The sequence below is a fragment of the Procambarus clarkii genome, chromosome 59 (genome assembly GCF_040958095.1).
Source record: "Procambarus clarkii isolate CNS0578487 chromosome 59, FALCON_Pclarkii_2.0, whole genome shotgun sequence".
In the NCBI taxonomy this organism is placed as follows: Eukaryota; Metazoa; Arthropoda; class Malacostraca; order Decapoda; family Cambaridae; genus Procambarus; species Procambarus clarkii.
The window spans coordinates 30534642-30556965 of NC_091208.1; the positions used below are offsets into that span (position 1 = coordinate 30534642).

Consider the following 22324-nt stretch of genomic DNA (forward strand, 5'->3'; position numbering starts at 1 on the left):
GTTCTCTGTATTCCCTCTATTTCAGCAATCTCTCCTGCTCTGAAGGGGGAAGTGAGTACTGAGCAGTACTCAATCAAGCAGGTGCCCCCATCAAGCAGGTGCCCCCACCACCCACTCTTAAGGTTCCCAGCACCCACCAGGAAGCTCTTGGACCTCAGACCCTCTAGAAGAGGTCAAGTAATAACACATGTGCATTACAGATGTTTATTACAATATGACTTTATACATAAATCACAATTTACCAGAACACAGTACTGTGCACATCACAAGCTGCCCGAGCACAGTACTGTGCACGTAACAAGTTGCCAGAGCACAGTACTGTGCACATCACAAGTTGTCAGGGCACAACACTGTGCACATCACAAGTGGCCAGAGCACATCTCGCACATCATTCATACCAATAAAAACAATAACAACCAATTTGGCACACACCACGTGGCTTGACTTACGTAAGAATGCACTGTACAAGGCGGTCAGTCACACATATATATACACGAAGATGATAATGTACAGGAGCCGTACCACAACCCCATTATAGTACAAAACTGGGTCCTTTGCAGAGAGTTGGTATGGTCTAGTTTTCTTTGCTCAGCATTCATAAAATACCAATTTAAGGAGTTAATTTTTTCTTACCAAGAAATAAGAAACGAATCTTTACAAATTTAGACGTGAAACTGATTTTTGCACACAAGTGATTCCATCACTAATTATATTTTGAGTTAGCCTGATAATAACAGCAATACATCAAGGAAAATTGAATCAATTTTTTTTTAAATAAAGGTAAAAATATGAAAATCCCTCAATCAGAAGATAATTTAAATTTATTTATTAACTGCAAAACCCGCTAGGGGTCCGCTTGAGAGGTCACCATGGCAACGGAGGTTCAGATTACCTTGAGCAGACAGCATCAGCATGACTTACACACTATGATTTATAAATAGCTATATGAGTGTGTGAAGGGGGGAAAGACCTAGGACAAGACCGTAACTTCTAACTCAAGGTTGCTCATCCCCTTATTTACTTCAGCTCTGGGGCGCTGCCTCGCGGTAACCCCTGTCTTTGATTATAGTAGTGGAAATGCACCTTGGTTCAGTAAACGCCGAGGGATGAGGATTTGGCCATTGTTGTGGTTCATATGATCCAATTGCAGACACATACGAGTTCTTTTTAAATGCATAGCAAATATATAAGAGGAAAAAAAACTTAAACAAGAACATTTTAATTACATAAGTTTGGCCTCTGAGAATTCACAATATTTTCTATGAATCAAAGAGCACAAGGCACTTCAACATTTGGCAACTCTGAACCAGAAAATCATCTATTATATGCGAACATTTGTTCAGTTTTGGCAACTTGAACTCGAGTACCAGGTCAAAAAGTTCATAAACTTCGGCACTTAATTTACCACTTGGCCACTGAGACATGATGCTTATTAAAAGATATGAAAATGAGTATGTTATGATGCTACCATTGGCCATTCTAGTTGCACAAAATTGTTTTCAAGCTGCAATTGTTTTTCAAGCTTTGTAATAGAGATGCAATCACTTCACCGTCAGGCCTGCCAACTGCCCTCAGTGTTTCTCTCACAAATGGCGGGGGGAAAGGGGGCCCTGGGGGGGGAGGGGGTAGAAATGTATTCATTATATTACACAGCGTCCTCGCCAACTGTCCGAACACAGTCGCCCTCGGCAACTGTCCGAACACAGTCGTCGAGCCACATTTGAGTAGACCTAGAAGCGTAGTTTGCAAACACCTTCACGAGATATAATGCCAGTCACATGTGCAAAAGTCATGTGACGATATGCTCCTCGAGTAGGAGTCTCTCGTGGCTGCTTTGTGAGCCACGTCAGCCCTCTCCACCGTGCCCCACGCTATAGTCTCTCCTTCAAGGATAAGTGTCATCTGCTCCACAGCGTCGTGGCAGTACACACGCGACTCGCGGGGCGTTGGGCTGCTTCTTCTATGCTTATAAATTATAGGCTTTGGCGGCTGCTAAGTATTGTCCTCGCTCAGCCCTAGCTACCGCTATACGTACTCCTCGTTGGGCTTGGGGGTACCCCGAGCGCTCACTCGACCGTTGGAGGTGTTGTCCGGTAGTTCGGCTATGTCCTTGAACACGCCAACTAGGCTCTCGAAGTTGGGGCCCCAGTTGAGCAGGTAATCCCAGCCGAACGTGGAGCCGTTGGGTGGCTTGTACGAGCTCATGTTGCTCAGGTCGTCGTCTGACGCCACCAATGTGCTGAGCGAGCCTCGAAAAGAATCAAAGCCATCGTAATTCTTCGCGGACTCGTTGTCATGCTCGTTCTCGTTGTCTACCTCCGCTAGCTTGCTGAAGATCATGTTCCCTGGGCCAAAGTCTCGCGTCACCTTCTCGTAGTTGTTTTCATATTCAAACTCGGAGCAGGTGAATGAATCATTTCCAGATTCATCGGTGGAAGAGTCTGGTGGCTCTAAAAGCTCTGTGTTGGTTTCGATGAGCTCTGCCAGTTTGTCTTTACGCTGATTGTCTTCGCTGGAAGAAGACACAGCATCCAGCGTTGATACCAGAGATGAGTTTCTTGGCCTCGTGTTGAGGCGCTCAATCTCTTCAGGTGTCAGGCCCAGACTGCTGTCATGTTTCTTCTTCTTTGTTGACTGTGAAGATGCGTGCATTGACCCAGACGACTGGGACAAGTGTGAAACAGGTGAATTTAGAGATCTTTCACTGGTGGACATGACATCTTTTACACCTGGCCCTTGTGAAGTGGCAAGAAGTGCCGTCTGCAGAGGCTTACCGCTGATGTCCTGCAATGTGAGAATGCGTGGCGTTTGTTGAGACAATTCTGACGAAGGTGAGAGGCGCGCCAGAGGCGTTGACTGCATCTTCAGGACTGAGGGAGACTCTCTCGGGGCAACTGGGTTTGGACTCTGTCGCATGAGGTTACGGGGACTCTCACGGTGAGGGGTATTGGGGAAATTATGAGGCGAGTGTCGATGATTGTGCTTGTGATACCCGGGCACATGGGGGTTGGTCTTGTACTTGCGGACATTGCCGTCTCTGTACCCCTTGTAGTGGTAGACGATGTCGATGTCAGAGGGCGCGATGGATGAGGCGTTCTCTAGGTCGTAATGCTCAGGCGCCTCGGAGTCAGGCATGTGGCCCAGACCGGCCATGGTGTCTCTCTCCTGCAGCTGTGACTCGTCCACTCTGAGAGGAACGCCAGGCGACTTGTTCATCACCTCACGTTCGATAATATCGGGTCGCTGTGGTCGTTCATGCTCCCGTTCCTTGTATTTTTTCGTAGCCAGTTCCTGAGAAAGGTGCGACCGAAGAACGTCATCCGTCATCTCGGCATTCTCCACGTAGCCTGAATCCTGCGGCGACCTCCCAGAATCGGACGAAGTGTTAGCGAGAAGAGCAGAGCCATTCTGCTTGACGTGCACTCCACCTTTCTCCCGTCGCTGGCGCCTGACCCGGTACACGATGAACGAGACGAGAATGGCCACCAGCAGCAGCACGAAGAACACAATGACGAGCGTGATGCCAATGGAGAGCGGGTCAGTGGCGGTGGCGGTGCCCAGGTCAGCAGCTGTGCACTCGGACACCAGCGACACCCCGCGGGCGACAGCGTCCAACAGCGAACCGGTTGCGTTGAGCGGTTGAACCTCACCATCCACACTGAACGTCGACATACACCCCACGAAACCTGTTCAGAATACAAAGGAATTCGCTGTTAGACAATCATACGGAGCCGAGGCTGCTCAAAGTTACTTTACAGTTTTATGCACATCTGGCTTTCTTAATACCTTGGGGCAGAAAATTAGATTTATAATTAGACAACTACCTAGGGTCTGAAAATTAGATTTATAATTAGACAACTACCTAGGGTCTGAAAATTAGATTTATAATTAGACAAATACCAGTTTACAATGTTAATATTTTCAAATATACAGACATAGAACTTATTGGGACAAAATGTTGTCAAGCAATTTAAATGAAAGTAGAGCAACAGAAGTACATTCTTGGACTTACGTTCGCCAAGTATATTGTTGGACTCATGAACGCCACCAACAATGTTGGACTTGTGAAAGATATGTACATTACTGGACTTATGTGAGCCACGTCCATTACAGGACTTATGTGAGCCCCGTACATTACTGGACTTATGTGAGCCACGTCCGTTACTGGACTTTTGTGAGCACCGTACATTACTGGACTTATGTGAGCCCTGTACATTAATGGACTTATGTGAGCACCGTACATTACTGGACTTATGTGAGCCCCGTATATTACTGGACTTATGTGAGCCCCGTACATTACTGGACTTATGTGAGCCATGTCCGTTACTGGACTTATGTGAGCCACGTCCGTTACTGGACTTAAGTACATTACTTATGAGATTTTCTCCACTCTGGTTAACCATTGTGGGGGTTGGTCATAAGATGTACCAACAATGTGCAATGCAATGTTCACTGCTAGGTGAACAGGGCCATCAGGGGTGAAAGAAACTCTATCCATTTGTTTCCACCTCCACGGGGGATCGAACCCTGAACCTCAGGACTACGAATTCGAAGCGCTGTCCACTCAGCTGTCAGGGGTCCCCCCCCCCCCTTGTCAAGACAGCGGCCACAGAATCGCTCTGGAATGATATAACTAAACCTTTTGGGCCCCAAATGAGCGCCTAGGTTGTTGTGGCGTCGCCGCCTTGATAAAACCCATACAACCGTTATCATTAGCCTCGTAGACAGTCCAAGATGGGCGCTCCCGTCTCTGGTAGACAGTCCAAGATGGGCGCTCCCGTCTCTGGTAGACAGTCCAAGATGGGCGCTCCCGTCTCTGGTAGACAGTCCAAGATGGGCGCTCCCGTCTCTGGTAGACAGTCCAAGATGGGCGCTCCCGTCTCTGGTAGACAGTCCAAGATGGGCGCTCCCGTCTCTGGTAGACAGTCCAAGATGGGCGCTCCCGTCTCTGATAGACAGTCCAAGATGGGCGCTCCCGTCTCTGGTAGACAGTCCAAGATGGTCGCTCCCGTCTCTGATAGACAGTCCAAGATGGGCGCTCCCGTCTCTGGCAGACAGTCCAAGATGGGCGCTCCCGTCTCTGATAGACAATCCAAGATGGGCGCTCCCGTCTCTGGTAGACAGTCCAAGATGGGCGCTCCCGTCTCTGGTAGACAGTCCAAGATGGGCGCTCCCGTCTCTGATAGACAATCCAAGATGGGCGCTCCCGTCTCTGGTAGACAGTCCAAGATGGGCGCTCCCGTCTCTGATAGACAATCCAAGATGGGCGCTCCCGTCTCTGGTAGACAGTCCAAGATGGGCGCTCCCGTCTCTTAGCTACGAGACGGGAGCGTCTCGTCTCGCCTCGTCGTACGTCTCGTCCACGACGCTAGCCAAACGGGAGGCCGGTGCCCCACCGCCTTAAGGAACACAGATCTCCTCACGCTCGCCAGTTGAGGTAAAAACTGCAAACCTGATAAAAGCGAACACATCAATCTTAGCGACATGTCGCGGACGCCGGAGACGAGCGCTAATGACGGCGACGCTGACGGCGGACCTCTCCGCTGACGCAGCCTCGACATCCGCCATGAATCAATAGCGCGGATGAGTGAGAATAGTGAGCTTGGCTCCTCTGAAGTGAGTGAGCAAGGCTCATTAAGTGCTGTCAAGCTGCCGGGGGTGGGGGGGTGGGGGGCCTCTGGAGCAGGATTCCGGGCCCGTTTTGGTGGTGCTCTTGTCCCCTGGGGGCCCCCGTCGCCACCCCTGGGGGCCCCCGTCGCCACCCCTGAGGGCCCCCGCCGCCACCCCTGGGGGCCCCCGTCGCCACCCCTGGGGGCCCCCGTCGCCACCCCTGGGGGCCCCCGTCGCCACCCCTGGGGGCCCCCGTCGCCACCCCTGGGGGCCCCCGTCGCCACCCCTGGGGGCCCCCGTTGCCACCCCTGGGGGCACCCGTCGCCACCCCTGGGGGCCCCCGTCGCCACCCCTGGGGGCCCCCGTCGCCACCCCTGGGGGCCCCCGTCGCCACCCCTGGGGGCCCCCGTCGCCACCCCTGGGGGCCCCCGTCGCCACCCCTGGGGGCCCCCGTCGCCACCCCTGGGGGCCCCCGTCGCCACCCCTGGGGGCCCCCGTCGCCACCCCTGGGGGCCCCCGTCGCCACCCCTGGGGGCCCCCGTCGCCTCCCCTGGGGGCCCCCGTCGCCACCCCTGGGGGCCCCCGTCGCCACCCCTGGGGGCCCCCGTCGCCACCCCAGGGGGCCCCCGCCCCCCTTATGATAACGTACCACTCCGTTAATCAAATGCTACACTACACTATGCTACACATCCCACAGACAAGATCCAACAGCCCCACAGACAAGACCCAACAGCCCCACAGACAAGACCCAACAGCCCCACAGACAAGATCCAACAGCCCCACAGACAAGATCCAACAGCCCCACAGACAAGACCCAACAGCCCCACAGACAAGATCCAACAGCCCCACAGACAAGATCCAACAGCCCCACAGACAAGATCCAACAGCCCCACAGACAAGATCCAACAGCCCCACAGACAAGATACAACAGCCTCACAGACAAGATCCAACAGCCCCACAGACAAGATCCAACAGCCCCACAGACAAGACCCAACAGCCCCACAGACAAGATCCAACAGCCCCACAGACAAGACCCAACAGCCCCACAGACAAGACCCAACAGCCCCACAGACAAGACCCAACAGCCCCACAGACAAGATCCAACAGCCCCACAGACAAGACCCAACAGCCCCACAGACAAGACCCAACAGCCCCACAGACAAGACCCAACAGCCCCACAGACAAGACCCAACAGCCCCACAGACAAGACCCAACAGCCCCACAAACAAGATCCAACAGCCCCACAGACAAGATCCAACAGCCCCACAGACAAGATACAACAGCCTCACAGACAAGATCCAACAGCCCCACAGACAAGATCCAACAGCCCCACAGACAAGACCCAACAGCCCCACAGACAAGATCCAACAGCCCCACAGACAAGATCCAACAGCCCCACAGACAAGATCCAACAGCCCCACAGACAAGATCCAACAGCCCCACAGACAAGACCCAACAGCCCCACAGACAAGACCCAACAGCCCCACAAACAAGATCCAACAGCCCCACAGACAAGATCCAACAGCCCCACAGACAAGATACAACAGCCTCACAGACAAGATCCAACAGCCCCACAGACAAGATCCAACAGCCCCACAGACAAGACCCAACAGCCCCACAGACAAGACCCAACAGCCCCACAGACAAGATCCAACAGCCCCACAGACAAGATCCAACAGCCCCACAGACAAGACCCAACAGCCCCACAGACAAGATCCAACAGCCCCACAGACAAGATCGAACAGCCCCACAGACAAAACCCAACAGCCCCACAGACAAGATCCAACAGCCCCACAGACAAGATCCAACAGCCCCACAGACAAGAGCCAACAGCCCCACAGACAAGATCCAACAGCCCCACAGACAAGATCCAACAGACCCACAAACAAGACCCAACAGCCCCACAGACAAGATCCAACAGCCCCACAAACAAGACCCAACGGCCCCACAGACAAGATCCAACAGCCCCACAAACAAGATCCAACAGCCCCACAGACAAGATCCAACAGCCCCACAGACAAGATCCAACAGCCCCACAGACAAGACCCAACAGCCCCACACACAAGACCCAACAGCCCCACAGACAAGACCCAACAGCCCCACAGACAAGATCCAACAGCCCCACAGACAAGACCCAACAGCCCCACAGACAAGACCCAACAGCCCCACAGACAAGATCCAACAGCCCCACAGACAAGATCCAACAGCCCCACAGACAAGATCCAACAGCCCCACAGACAAGATCCAACAGCCCCACAGACAAGACCCAACAGCCCCACAGACAAGACCCAACAGCCCCACAAACAAGATCCAACAGCCCCACAGACAAGATCCAACAGCCCCACAGACAAGATACAACAGCCTCACAGACAAGATCCAACAGCCCCACAGACAAGATCCAACAGCCCCACAGACAAGACCCAACAGCCCCACAGACAAGACCCAACAGCCACACAGACAAGATCCAACAGCCCCACAGACAAGATCCAACAGCCCCACAAACAAGATCCAACAGCCCCACAGACAAGACCCAATAGCTCCACAGACAAGACCCAACAGCCCCACAAACAAGATCCAACAGCCCCACAGACAAGATCCAACAGCCCCATAAACAAGATCCAACAGCCCCACAGACAAGACCCAACAGCCCCACAGACAAGATCCAACAGCCCCACAGACAAGATCGAACAGCCCCACAGACAAAACCCAACAGCCCCACAGACAAGATCCAACAGCCCCACAGACAAGATCGCACTCGCGCGGGGGCACCTTTACCACACTCACGCACTCGCACGGGGGCGCCTCTACCACACTCACGCACTCGCGCGGGGGCGCCTCTACCACACTCACGCACTCCCGCGGGGACGCCTCTACCACACTCACGCACTCCCGCGGGGGCGCCTCTACTATACTCCCGCACTCGCGCGGGGGCGCCTCTACCACACTCACGCACTCCCGCGGGGGCGCCTCTACCACACTCACGCACTCGCGCGGGGGCACCTTTACCACACTCACGCACTCGCACGGGGGCGCCTCTACCACACTCACGCACTCGCGCGGGGGCGCCTCTACCACACTCACGCACTCGCGCGGGGGCGCCTCTACCACACTCACGCACTCGCGCGGGGGCGCCTCTACTATACTCCCGCACTCGCGCGGGGGCGCCTCTACCACACTCACGCACTCGCGCGGGGGCACCTTTACCACACTCACGCACTCCCGCGGGGGCACCTCTACCACACTTACGCACTCACGCGGGGGCGCCTCTACCACACTCACGCACTCGCGCGGGGGCACCTTTACCACACTTACGCACTCCCGCGGGGGCGCCTCTACCACACTCACGCACTCGCGCGGGGGCGCCTCTACCACACTTACGCACTCGCGCGGGGGCACCTCTACCACACTCACGCACTCACGCGGGGGCGCCTCTACCACACTTACGCACTCGCGCGGGGGCACCTTTACCACACTCACGCACTCCCGCGGGGGCACCTCTACCACACTTACGCACTCGCGCGGGGGCGCCTCTACCACACTTACGCACTCGCGCGGGGGCACCTTTACCACACTCACGCACTCGCGCGGGGGCGCCTCTACTATACTCCCGCACTCGCGCGGGGGCGCCTCTACCACACTTACGCACTCGCGCGGGGGCGCCTCTACCACACTTACGCACTCGCGCGGGGGCGCCTCTACTATACTCCCGCACTCGCGCGGGGGCGCCTCTACCACACTCACGCACTCGCGCGGGGGCGCCTCTATCACACTCACGCACTCGCGCAGGGGCGCCTCTACCACACTCACCCACTCGCGCGGGGGCGCCTCTACTACACGCACGCACTCGCGCGGGGGCGCCTCTACTACATGCACGCACTCGCGCGGGGGCGCCTCTACTACATGCACGCGCTCGCGCGGGGGCGCCTCTACTACATGCACGCACTCGCGCGGGGGCGCCTCTACTACACTCCCGCACTCGCGCGGGGGCGCCTCTACTACACGCACGCACTCGCGCGGGGGCGCCTCTACTACACGCACGCACTCCCGCGGGGGCGCCTCTACTACACTCCCGCACTCGCGCGGGGGCGCCTCTACTACACGCACGCACTCCCGCGGGGGCGCCTCTACTACACTCCCGCACTCGCGCGGGGGCGCCTCTACTACACTCCCGCACTCGCGCGGGGGCGCCTCTACTACACGCACGCACTCCCGCGAGGGCGTCTCTACTACACTCCCGCACTCGCGCGGGGGCACCTCTACTACACGCACGCACTCGCGCGGGGGCACCTCTACTACACGCACGCACTCGCGCGGGGGCACCTCTACTACACGCACGCACTCCCGCGGGGGCACCTCTACTACACGCACGCACTCGCGCGGGGGCACCTCTACTACACGCACGCACTCCCGCGGGGGCACCTCTACTACACGCACGCACTCCCGCGGGGGCACCTCTACTACACGCACGCACTCGCGCGGGGGCGCCTCTACTACACGCACGCACTCTGCGAGCTCCACGTTGCACCACGTAGAGGTATGGTTAGGCCAGGGAGAATGATGCGGTGGTGGGGGGCCTGGAGTGATGGGACGGGTGTGGCTGGGACGGGTGTGGCTGGGACGGGTGTGGCTGGGACGGGTGTGGCTGGGACGGGTGTGGCTGGGACGGGTGTGGCTGGGACGGGGGCTGGCTGGGAAAAAAAAGTTTCCTATTATCTGATTCCTCTATTAGTTTCCCTTCACCTGATGAACCTATTCACCTAACAGTAAATAGGTACCTGAGAGCTAGGCAACTGTTGTGGGCGGCATCCTAGAGAAGACCTGCAGGTCGACGGGGACCCTGATAACCCTTATTATTTCCCTGTGGATTGTGAAGTATTCCACGAAGAATAGGTGGGGAGGTGTAGGGGGGGGGGGGGAGAGGGGAGGGATGGGGGGAGAGGGGGAGGGATGGGGGGAGAGGGGGAGGGGTGGGGGGAGAGGGGGAGGGGTGGGGGGAGAGGGGGAGGGGTGGGGGGAGAGGGGGAGGGGTGGGGGGAGAGGGGGAGGGATGGGGGGAGAGGGGGAGGGATGGGGGGAGAGGGGGAGGGATGGGGGGAGAGGGGGAGGGATGGGGGGAGAGGGGGAGGGGTGGGGGGAGAGGGGGGGAGAGGGGGAGGGGATTAATAAATACGTTTTCACCTGCTAAACTTATATAATATTTCTTTCACCTGATTAAACAAAATAATAAACTATTTTATTATCCTTTCCCAGTTCCTATCCTGTCCTCGTATCCCTGCTCCTGTCCTGTCCTCGTATCCCAGCTCCTATCCTGTCCTCGTATCCCTGCTCCTGTCCTGTCCTCGTATCCCAGCTCCTATCCTGTCCTCGTATCCCAGCTCCTATCCTGTCCTCGTATCCCAGCTCCTATCCTGTCCTCGTATCCCAGCTCCTATCCTGTCCTCGTATCCCAGCTCCTATCATGGCCTCGTATCCCAGCTCCTATCCTGTCCTCGTATCCCAGCTCCTATCCTGTCCTCGTATCCCAGCTCCTGTCCTGTCCTCGTATCCCTGCTCCTGTCCTGTCCTCGTATCCCAGTTCCTTTCCTGTCCTCGTATCCCTGCTCCTGTCCTGTCCTCGTATCCCAGTTCCTATCCTGTCCTCGTATCCCTGCTCCTGTCCTGTCCTCGTATCCCAGTTCCTATCCTGTCCTCGTATCCCTGCTCCTGTCCTGTCCTCGTATCCCAGCTCCTATCCTGTCCTTGTATCCCAGCTCCTATCCTGTCCTCGTATCCCTGCTCCTGTCCTGTCCTCGTATCCCAGTTCCTATCCTGTCCTCGTATCCCAGCTCCTATCCTGTCCTCGTATCCCAGCTCCTATCCTGTCCTCGTATCCCAGCTCCTATCCTGTCCTCGTATCCCTGCTCCTATCCTGTCCTCGTATCCCAGCTCCTATCCTGTCCTCGTATCCCAGCTCCTATCCTGTCCTCGTATCCCAGCTCCTATCATGGCCTTGTATCCCAGCTCCTATCCTGTCCTCGTATCCCAGCTCCTATCCTGTCCTCGTATCCCAGCTCCTGTCCTGTCCTCGTATCCCTGCTCCTGTCCTGTCCTCGTATCCCAGTTCCTATCCTGTCCTCGTATCCCTGCTCCTGTCCTGTCCTCGTATCCCAGTTCCTATCCTGTCCTCGTATCCCTGCTCCTGTCCTGTCCTCGTATCCCAGTTCCTATCCTGTCCTCGTATCCCTGCTCCTGTCCTGTCCTCGTATCCCAGCTCCTATCCTGTCCTTGTATCCCAGCTCCTATCCTGTCCTCGTATCCCTGCTCCTGTCCTGTCCTCGTATCCCAGTTCCTATCCTGTCCTCGTATCCCAGCTCCTATCCTGTCCTCGTATCCCAGCTCCTATCCTGTCCTCGTATCCCTGCTCCTATCCTGTCCTCGTATCCCTGCTCCTGTCCTGTCCTCGTATCCCAGTTCCTATCCTGTCCTCGTATCCCTGCTCCTGTCCTGTCCTCGTATCCCAGCTCCTATCCTGTCCTCGTATCCCTGCTCCTATCCTGTCCTCGTATCCCAGCTCCTATCATGGCCTCGTATCCCAGCTCCTATCATGGCCTCGTATCCCAGCTCCTATCATGTCCTCGTATCCCAGCTCCTATCCTGTCCTCGTATCCCAGCTCCTATCATGGCCTCGTATCCCAGCTCCTATCCTGTCCTCGTATCCCATCTCCTATCCTGTCCTCGTATCCCAGCTCCTATCCTGTCCTCGTATCCCAGCTCCTATCCTGTCCTTGTATCCCAGCTCCTATCCTGTCCTCGTATCCCTGCTCCTATCCCGTCCTCGTATCCCAGCTCCTATCCTGTCCTCGTATCCCAGCTCCTATCCTGTCCTCGTATCCCAGCTCCTATCATGGCCTCGTATCCCAGCTCCTATCATGGCCTCGTATCCCAGCTCCTATCATGTCCTCGTATCCTAGCTCCTATCATGTCCTCGTATCCCAGCTCCTATCATGTCCTCGTATCCCAGCTCCTATCCCGTCCTCGTATCCCAGCTCCTATCCTATCCTCGTATCCCAGCTCCTATCCTGTCCTCGTATCCCAGCTCCTATCCTGTCCTCGTATCCCAGCTCCTATCCTGTCCTCGTATCCCAGCTCCTATCCTGTCCTTGTATCCCAGCTCCTATCCTGTCCTCGTATCCCTGCTCCTATCCCGTCCTCGTATCCCAGCTCCTATCCTGTCCTCGTATCCCAGCTCCTATCCTGTCCTCGTATCTCAGCTCCTATCATGGCCTCGTATCCCAGCTCCTATCATGTCCTCGTATCCCAGCTCCTATCATGGCCTCGTATCCCAGCTCCTATCATGGCCTCGTATCCCAGCTCCTATCCTGTCCTCGTATCCCAGCTCCTATCCTGTCCTCGTATCCCAGCTCCTATCATGGCCTCGTATCCCAGCTCCTATCCTGTCCTCATATCCCAGCTCCTATCATGGCCTCGTATCCCAGCTCCTATCCTGTCCTCGTATCCCAGCTCCTATCCTGTCCTTGTATCCCAGCTCCTATCCAGTCCTCGTATCCCTGCTCCTATCCCGTCCTCGTATCCCAGCTCCTATCCTGTCCTCGTATCCCAGCTCCTATCCTGTCCTCGTATCCCAGCTCCTATCATGGCCTCGTATCCCAGCTCCTATCATGTCCTCGTATCCCAGCTCCTATCATGTCCTCGTATCCCAGCTCCTATCCTGTCCTCGTATCCCAGCTCCTATCATGGCCTCGTATCCCAGCTCCTATCATGTCCTCGTATCCCAGCTCCTATCATGGCCTCGTATCCCAGCTCCTATCCTGTCCTCATATCCCAGCTCCTATCATGGCCTCGTATCCCAGCTCCTATCCTGTCCTCGTATCCCATCCCCTGTCCTCTCCGTCCATGTACTATATACATACTGGGTTAGTGCTTCGACTCATTATTTCCTTTCTTTCCTCTCGTCCAACCACTTGGGGTGGATGGTAGAGCGACGGTCTCGCTTCCTGCAGGTCGGTGTTCAATCCCCGACCGTCCAAGTGGTGGGGCACCATTCCTTTCCCACCGTCCCATCCCAAAATCCTTATCCTGACCCCTTCCCAGTGTTATATAGTCGTAATGGCTTGGCGCTTTCCTCCTGATTGTTTCCTTCCCTTTCTCTCTATTCATGTTTTGCCTGTTTGGTGTGGCTTACTCTGACATCACTGTGGCTTACTCTGACATCAGTGTGGCTTACTCTGACATCGCTGTGGCTTACTCTGACATCAGTGTGGCTTACTCTGACATCACTGTGGCTTACTCTGACATCACTGTGGCTTACTCTGACATCAGTGTGGCTTACTCTGACATCACTGTGGCTCAATCTGACATCACTGTGGCTCAATCTGACATCACTGTGGCTTAATCTGACATCACTGTGGCTTAATCTGACATCAGTGTGGCTTAATCTGACATCACTGTGGCTTAATCTGACATCACTGTGGCTTAATCTGACATCACTGTGGCTTAATCTGACATCAGTGTGGCTTAATCTGACATCACTGTGGCTTAATCTGACATCACTGTGGCTCAATCTGACATCAGTGTGGCTTCATTTGACATCACTGTGGTTTAATTTGATATCACTGTGGTTTAATTTGATATCACTGGGGCTTAATTTGATATCACTGGGGCTTCATTTGACATCACTGTGGTTTAATTTGATATCACTGGGGCTTAATTTGATATCACTGGGGCTTAATTTGATATCACTGGGGCTTAATTTGATATCACTGGGGCTTAATTTGATATCACTGGGGCTTAATTTGATATCACTGGGGCTTAATTTGATATCACTGGGGCTTAATCTGGCATCACTGTGGCTTACTCTGACATCACTCTGGTATTTATAAAAGTTATCAAGTACACATGTGCAGAAATTGCCACATATAACTAACTTCTTTAGTGAAGAATTGCGTTATTCCGGTCCAATGTCCAGAGTGAAGTTGTTGGGATTAAAGAGATTACAAAACTATACTATACAAGTGCCTGAATCATCTTAGTCATCATCAGACTCCAGCAAGTTGTATCTGTCATAGCTTTAGCCGTTTAACGTAGTTAAGTTAAACCTAATGACTTAATGATACACTGAACTACTTCAGTGTATCATTAAGTATAAGTTAATTTTACACTGAAGTACTTCATGAAAGCTGCATCAAAACACTTCCAATTGTGAGAAATTCTATCGAGGAAGCTCGCTCTGAAGGTAATGTGATCGAGGCATCAACCTCTCTCTCTCAGAGGTAGATATCTAGATATTTGTGATGGCCTGAAAGCATATTACAGTTCGAAAAATATTCCACTTGTGAAAAGGCGAGTGAACCTTTGTCCTAAACACAGAATATTTTCAAATTATTAAACTATATTATTATATATCCAGGGTTTAAATTATGAAAAGTCTATGGTAAGTCATTTTCTTTGATAAGCCCTAAAGTGTAGGTTTTCTTTAATGTTAAATTATAGTAGACACTAAAATAGTTTTTAATGACATATTTCACGTGTTTGAGAATAATACACTGCTTTAACAAAACCTAAAATAACCATGGATAAGGAGTAGATAATAGCACTAATTATGTAGTAGTTTTAAAGTGATTTCCATGAGGGAACATAAGCCCTGAGAACAGGCTGATCGAGGAGTGCTCTGAAGTGATACAGTATGGAGGATAAATTCTTATTCCGACAATGCTGAATACAGTAACAGTAACTTACCCGTGAGTGTGTAGGACAAGTGACAAGAGAACTTACCCGTGAGTGTGTAGGACAAGTGACCAGAGAAGCGTGGCGCAGCGCCCAGTGTGAGGGAAGTGAGGTAGGCGTCCAGGAAGTCGTGGATGAAGGGCAGGTCGAGCTCATCCCCAACGATGCTCCCGTCTAGTATGAGTCTGAGTGCTGAGTGCGCCGCGAGGAGCGTCAGGTTATGCCATTCTCCATCGTTCACAGACATATCTGATATGGTCATGTTGATGGGCTGGTTGGCGCCCAGTTTGGAAGTGTACTGCAGGAAGCCACTTCGGATTTCGACCAGCGTGTAGTCATTGTTGGTGGCAGAGTGTAGCAAGAGGCCATTCTCCATGCGGGTCCGGAAACTGAAAGAGAGACTCTTTGGTGGAGGTGGGGGAAGCTGTCTTGGGAGCCGAGCGCGGCCGTGGTAGATATTGGCCTCCCGCGACCACCTGGAATGTTGCTGATAGAGCCGTGGCAGCAGCTGGCGCCGCCGGTGCTGCTCCGTGATGAGGAACTCGACGTAGGAGCCGCGGGTGAATGATGCAGGGCGCAGAGAAGCCTCACAGTCTGGGGCCACCAGACCGTTGGCACAGCGGCACATGTGTGTGGACCAACGGTCGAGGCAGGTGGCGCCCTCCCCGCACGGGCTCCCCACACACACATCTGCCACGCGCTCACAAGTATCTGATATACCCCGGGCCTAAAACAAAAAATATATATTTAAGTATTTGCATATATGATATAAACTTGATATGAATTATATATATATATATATATATATATATATATATATATATATATATATATATATATATATATATATATATATATATATATATATTATTTATGTTTCTAAAAAAAATCCATAAGAAAATTATTAATTTTGAGAATGCTGTTATGTTTAATTACATGTATATTAGAGAACACTTGCTCCCGAAACATAATAATGTATATAAGTATGTATACCATATGAGAGAATGTCTGGCTATCTCTGTCTCTTTGTCTGTCAGGCCAAAGTTGAAGGTTTGACCTCACCCAAATTAGCAGGTGATATGATCTCGGATACTGCGTGAACACCGGCTTGCCGAAGTAGGCTAAAGTTAAATGCTTTAATATAGATATGTATATATATATATATATATATATATATATATATATATATATATATATATATATATATATATATATATATATATATATTTATATTTATATATATTTATATATATATAATAAGGGACCAGGCGAGCCCGTCAAGCAAGAAGTGGAATGTATTAAGTTTTTAAAAACTAACATTCGTGTGCTTAGAGTTACTGCCACAGTCCCAGTTGGTTGGAAAGGCGTCTCCACAATTTGTGTGGTTACCTTAACCTCCTCACTAGCCACGAACGCTCCAGCTACACTCTGGAAACTAGACTTTACTAGACAGAAAAATCAAATTACAACTATCAATGCTCTCCAGAGAGGATTCCTACTTTGAATAATAAGTTAGCCTAAGTACAATAAACTTAGTTTATCATACGATTTACAAGAAGTATTGAGGAGAAAGTTATCCAGGGTTATTGAGACTGAAGAGGCAGAAGAGCCCTGACCTGGATGGGACCAGAGAGGTTGAGCGGTCTGCCGTTGATGGAGACGGTCTGGATGCACCCGATGAAGTCGTCTGCCAGCACCTGGCCCGGTCGCTCCTGCAGGGGGTCCACTGTCATCACGCCACCGAGGTACATCGGCTCGTTGTTAAAATTCAGCGTCCTGCTCACGCAACAAAAACATAATATATATATAAATATTTTTTATACTCGTAACTAAATAACAATATGATACAAACTCCATGATGAGTATATTATTGAAGAACAATCAATTTTTGCTTATAATTTACACAATTTTAGATTTGTTTGGTAAATAAAGAGCAAATGTCTCCTCACCCGGTGGGTCCGGTGTCGTCATTGTAACAGGAGGAGTCCCCAGGGTGACACTCTCCGCAGGTCTCGCCATTATGGGTGCACGTGGCCACGCTCAGGGAGATGACGCGACCATTTCGCGTTGCTGTCAGCTTATACCATTTCCCGTCGGCCACGTCATGTCCCACCTGAATCCTGGAGATGGCCGTCCGCGCACCACCGAAGCTGAAGCGAGGCTGCCCGCCTTTTAGTTCTATGGCTACGAAGTCTGAGCGACCACCTGTCTGCAAGCCGTAATTGTAAACGAGAAGTGCGTCTGGTTTGTTGGTGGAAAAGATGATGGAAATATCGTTAGTGGTGGAATCTAAGGTCGGGAAGGTCATGTACGAGAGCTCACTGAAACTAAATGTGGATTTCTCACAGTGAGTCCCATAGAAGTTGATCTTACATGAGCAACGATAGCCGGGTTTGAGGGAGACGCAGGTGCCACCATTGAGACAAGGATTAGGACGACAAGACTCGCTTGCCAGCTCACACTGGTTTCCACGGTAGCCAGGTCGACACAGACAGAAGAATCCTCCTTCAAGTGTAGTCTGACAGGACCCACCGTTGCGACACGGGTTGTCATCACACGCATTAGTTTTGTCGAATTCACATTGTGGCCCTTGTCGAGTGGGAGGGCAAGTGCACATAAAGTGGAATCCCTTCCTGGCACAGGTGCCACCAAACTGGCATGGGTTGGGTGAACAGGGGTCCTGACGCAGCTCACACTTTGGCCCCGTGAAGCCCTGGTGACATCTGCATGACACATCATGACGGATAAGAGGTGAGGTAAAAATGAAACTGGGAGAGTCAGTAATTTCAGTGTCGCCATATGCATGGATGCCGTGTGAGCATTCTCCACCATTCTTACATGGCATATCGCTGCAAGGATTGTAGTCTACAATGAGCTGCAGGCCCTGAAGAGATTGGGTAAGGCTTGGCTCCTCAGCTGCAAGCTTACGAGTTACCTCAGCTGGACGGAGGAAAGAATTTATACCTGATCCAGCTACTGTTAGAGTAAGATCAGTGTGAGAGTCTACGTCAAGCATGGAATATATGCGTACTTGGCCACCTGCAAAAATAGGTAACAAAGTATCTATAAAAGGCTTGTAATACAGGCGAAGAAACCTCTCTGCTGTGACGTTGAGCAGTCGCAGAGTAAGACTGTTGTCCAAGGTGGCATTATCAAAAGATTCAAACTCGAGGGTGACTTTTGAGGTAACGTCTGGGTGTTTGCCATCGTTTCCAGAGACGCTGAGAGTGTAGGTCCGGTCTCGAGGGACTCTAGCGGCGTGTAGATTGCACGCATTGGGAATGGAAAAGATGGCAGCATCTTGAGTGAGGATCTGGCATGAGTATTGACCAGCTGTATCTGCATCATTGGGGTGGACATCAGCCACCTTACCTCCTGGGAAGACTCCCTGGAATGTTTGCACCTTCACCGTCACTGTTCTAGGCGTTGAAGGAGAGTCGTTCTTATCCAAGACGATGATCGACACAGGGTATTCTGATTTCATCTTTGGCTTGCCGCTATCTTCTACCTCGATGCGGAAGGTCAACTCAGGAGTTGTCTCCCGATCAATACTGCGTGTGGTCTTGACCTCTCCTGTAGCCTGGTCGACCGTGAAGAACTCACGATGCTCGCCTCCAGCGATGTAGTAGATGAAAGGCTGTGTGTTGGGTGCCAGATCGGGGTCAGTGGCACTGAGGGTCATCACAGATGTCATTGCCGGCTCGTTTTCAGCCACATAACCAACTATATCCGGAGGGTCAAACTGTGGGCCATTGTCATTAACGTCATCCAGTATAACCCGGACGAGGGTGGTGCCAGTCTGAGGTGGAGTACCATTATCAATTGCACCGACTGTTAAGTTGTATACCTGAATTGTTTCACGGTCTAACTGAGCCGTGGTCTCTATGACACCACTCTGTGGGTCTACCTTGAACACCTGACCCAAGTTGCCTCCAATGATTGAGTACGTGAACTGATTGTTCTGAGGCTGAACATCAGAGTCCACGGCAGCCACTGTCAGGACTACGGTGCCCACAAGAGCACCTTCAGATAATCTCGTTTCATATAATGGTTGAGAGAACACCGGAGGATCGTTACCGTCTTGAATGGAGATGGTTATCTGTGCTTCATCTGTGTCGTTGCCACGGATGCTACCCACATTCTTAGCCATAACTGTTAACACGACTCTGTTCTGACTTTCCCGGTCAAGGCTTCGGGCCACAGTTATGACCCCAGTTGTGGGCTGGATCAAGAACCCTCGATCGTTGCTAGCACCAACAAGCAGGTAGTACACCATACCATCTTCTCCCTTGTCCTCATCTGTGGCTTGGATGGCACCCACAGAAGTGCCAATCTGTGCAGATTCTGACACAGTAAACTGAAAGACTGACTGGATGAAGCGAGGGAAGAACTCGTTGCGTCCTGTTACATGAACCACAACAGTTGTTGAGCCCCACTGTGAAGAGTCAGGGTTGTTGGCACCTCTAATGTTCAAAACATAGCGACTTTTCTCTTCATAATCAAACACTCTCTTAGAGGTCACCACACCTGTGTCTGGATCCACAGCGAAGAACTCCTTGCCATCACCCCCCACCAGACTGTACTGGATGACGGCATTACGCGCTGAATCTATATCCGTTGCATTTAATTTAAACACTGTCGTCCCAGCATTGGCATTTTCTGCAATGTAAGCATCATACTGCTGTTCACTGAATCTGGGTGGATTGTCATTGATGTCAATAAGGATGACGGTGAGGATTGCTGTGGATTGAAGGGGTATGAATGCCAAGTCATGGGCAGTGATGTTCAGCCTATACTCTTGAACAGCATCGTAATCTAGAGGATGCATGATGGTCACATCTCCAGTTCTCTCGTTAATGGCAAATTTACCAGCCTCATTACCACTCGTGATTGAATATCGAACAAATCCATTCGGTCCTTTGTCGCTATCCTTAGCAATGAGGGTTCCAATATCCGACCCCAAGGGCTCATTCTCAGGCACTATGACCTGGTAGCTGAGGGCTGTGAACTCAGGGGCATGTTTGTTCTCCCCAGTGACCACCAGGGTCACCAGCACTTCGTCCTGTAATGGAGGGACTCCGCGGTCCAGGGCCCGGACTAGCAATACAAACTGTGTATCAATTCGTCCCGTCAACTGTCGAGCTACTGTGATCCAGCCAGTCTTCTGCTCCAGTACAAAGTACTCTGTTCCATTCCCTCCCACCTTCTGATATTCAATTTCTGCATTAATGCCAAAGTCTCGATCATCAATGGCTTTTAATTGGATAATTGACTGGCCTATAGTAGAGCTCTCTGGGACTGGTGTGAAATAGCGGTCTTGTGAGAACCTGGGCGGGTTATTATTGGCGTCGACAACGTTGATCACCACTGAGCTCTCTGATGACATTGGAGGCTTGCCATTGTCCGTGGCTACCACTGCCAGGTTGTATGTGTTCTCAGGGGAAGGACCCTTCAGTGTGTGCTTGTACTGGAGCGCCTGCTTCGATAAGATTTCACCACTTGCTGGATCAACACTAAAGAAATCCGATGGAAATTTGAGTGAATATGTTATAACACTGTTGGGCCCCTGTTTGTCTCTGTCTGTGGCTGTTACCTGACCAACGAAGGCAACACTACGTTGTAGCTCTGGAAAATTAAAGACATAGTAACTCTGCTCGAACTCTGGGGCGTTGTCGTTTTCGTCCTGAACGGTGATTGTGAGCGGGGTCTCGGCTCGCCACGACCCATCAACAGCCGACACCTTCAGGAGGTATTCGTCGTTTAACTCACGATCGATGGCTCTTGCCACAGTCACATTCCCACTCACAGAATCAATATGGAATTTGCCGCCAGGATTTTCAGTGAAACTGTAGGTGGCATTAGCATTTTCCCCGATATCTCGATCGCTAGATGTTACTTGAATAACGAACGTCCCCACTTCAGCATTCTCTGTGACATTCACACTAAACAGTCTTGTGAAACGTGGTGGATTATCATTTTTGTCCTGAACTGTAACTACGACCATCGCTGTTCCAGTCTGCGCCGGTGTGCCCTTATCCACTGCTTCCACTGTTAGAGTGTACACCTCTACTTGCTCGCGGTCCAGCTGGATCTTGGTATAGATCTGCCCAGTTTCAGCATCCAGAGTGAAGGCTTCTGCAGCTGGCGAGTCTCGCCGGAGCTGATATATAACCTGTGCATTAGTTCCAGAGTCTCGGTCAGTGGCGCTGACGGTTGCCACTAACTGAGGTGGATACTGTGCCTCTAGTATGCTGGCGTTGTATATAGCCTGGGAGAATACGGGAGCATTATCGTTGAAATCCGTGACATTAACCACGAGTTGGATGACGGAGGTTAACGGAGGGTCGTCGGAGTCCTGCGCCGCGACCCACACCTCGTAGCGAGGTGCGGTCTCATAGTCCAGACCATACTGAGAGATCCGAAGTTCCCCGGTCTTTTCGTCCACTACAAAAGCCTGCCCCACGTTGCCACCTGCGATGCTAAAGCGTACATTTCCTGTGGGCCCGGCCTTGGGAGACGTGGCTGTGAGGCTAGTGACTAGGTCTCCCCTCGCAGCCTCGCTGAAGCTGAAGGTTTTCTCGAGAGGCTCAAAGACAGGGAAGAGGTTGTTAGGCCGGAGGTGGACTTGGAGCTTGGCGATGGTGGAGAGAGGAGTCTCTCCGGAGTCTGTGGCCAGGACCTCCAGCTGGTACTCCCCTTCCCCGGCGAGGGGCGTCGAAGCCTTGATGACTCCTGTTTCCTGGTTCATGTAGAACTTGTCAGCATCGTTGCCGGAGAGGTAGTAGGTGACCCGGCCGTTGACGCCTTCGTCAGGGTCGCGGGCTTCGCCCCCAAACACAAAATTCCCTGTAAAGTGGCATAAAATAATTTGCATTACTTAACGTTAAAAGCGTTGCTTTATAACATATACGTGAGCAAGTGTTCAACGCACAGCAGAGCCTGCTGAGCACCGTTGTATTTCATGATGTTTTCATTACTGTGGATTTATTGC

General features: G+C 52.2%; 1 protein-coding gene across 1 annotated transcript in view; it reads right to left on the minus strand.

Moving 5' to 3' along the window:
- Positions 1-190: 190 nt before the first annotated feature.
- Positions 191-22324, minus strand: part of ft (cadherin-related tumor suppressor fat) — a 552840-nt gene continuing 530706 nt past the window's right edge. The window contains exons 11-14 of the mRNA XM_069307072.1: positions 17283-22179; positions 16950-17109; positions 15382-16060; positions 191-3686 (exon numbers count right to left, since the gene is read on the minus strand). Of these exons, the coding sequence (XP_069163173.1) occupies positions 2026-3686; positions 15382-16060; positions 16950-17109; positions 17283-22179 (7397 nt within the window). The 3' untranslated portion in view covers positions 191-2025. The remainder of the gene's footprint in view (positions 3687-15381; positions 16061-16949; positions 17110-17282; positions 22180-22324) is intronic.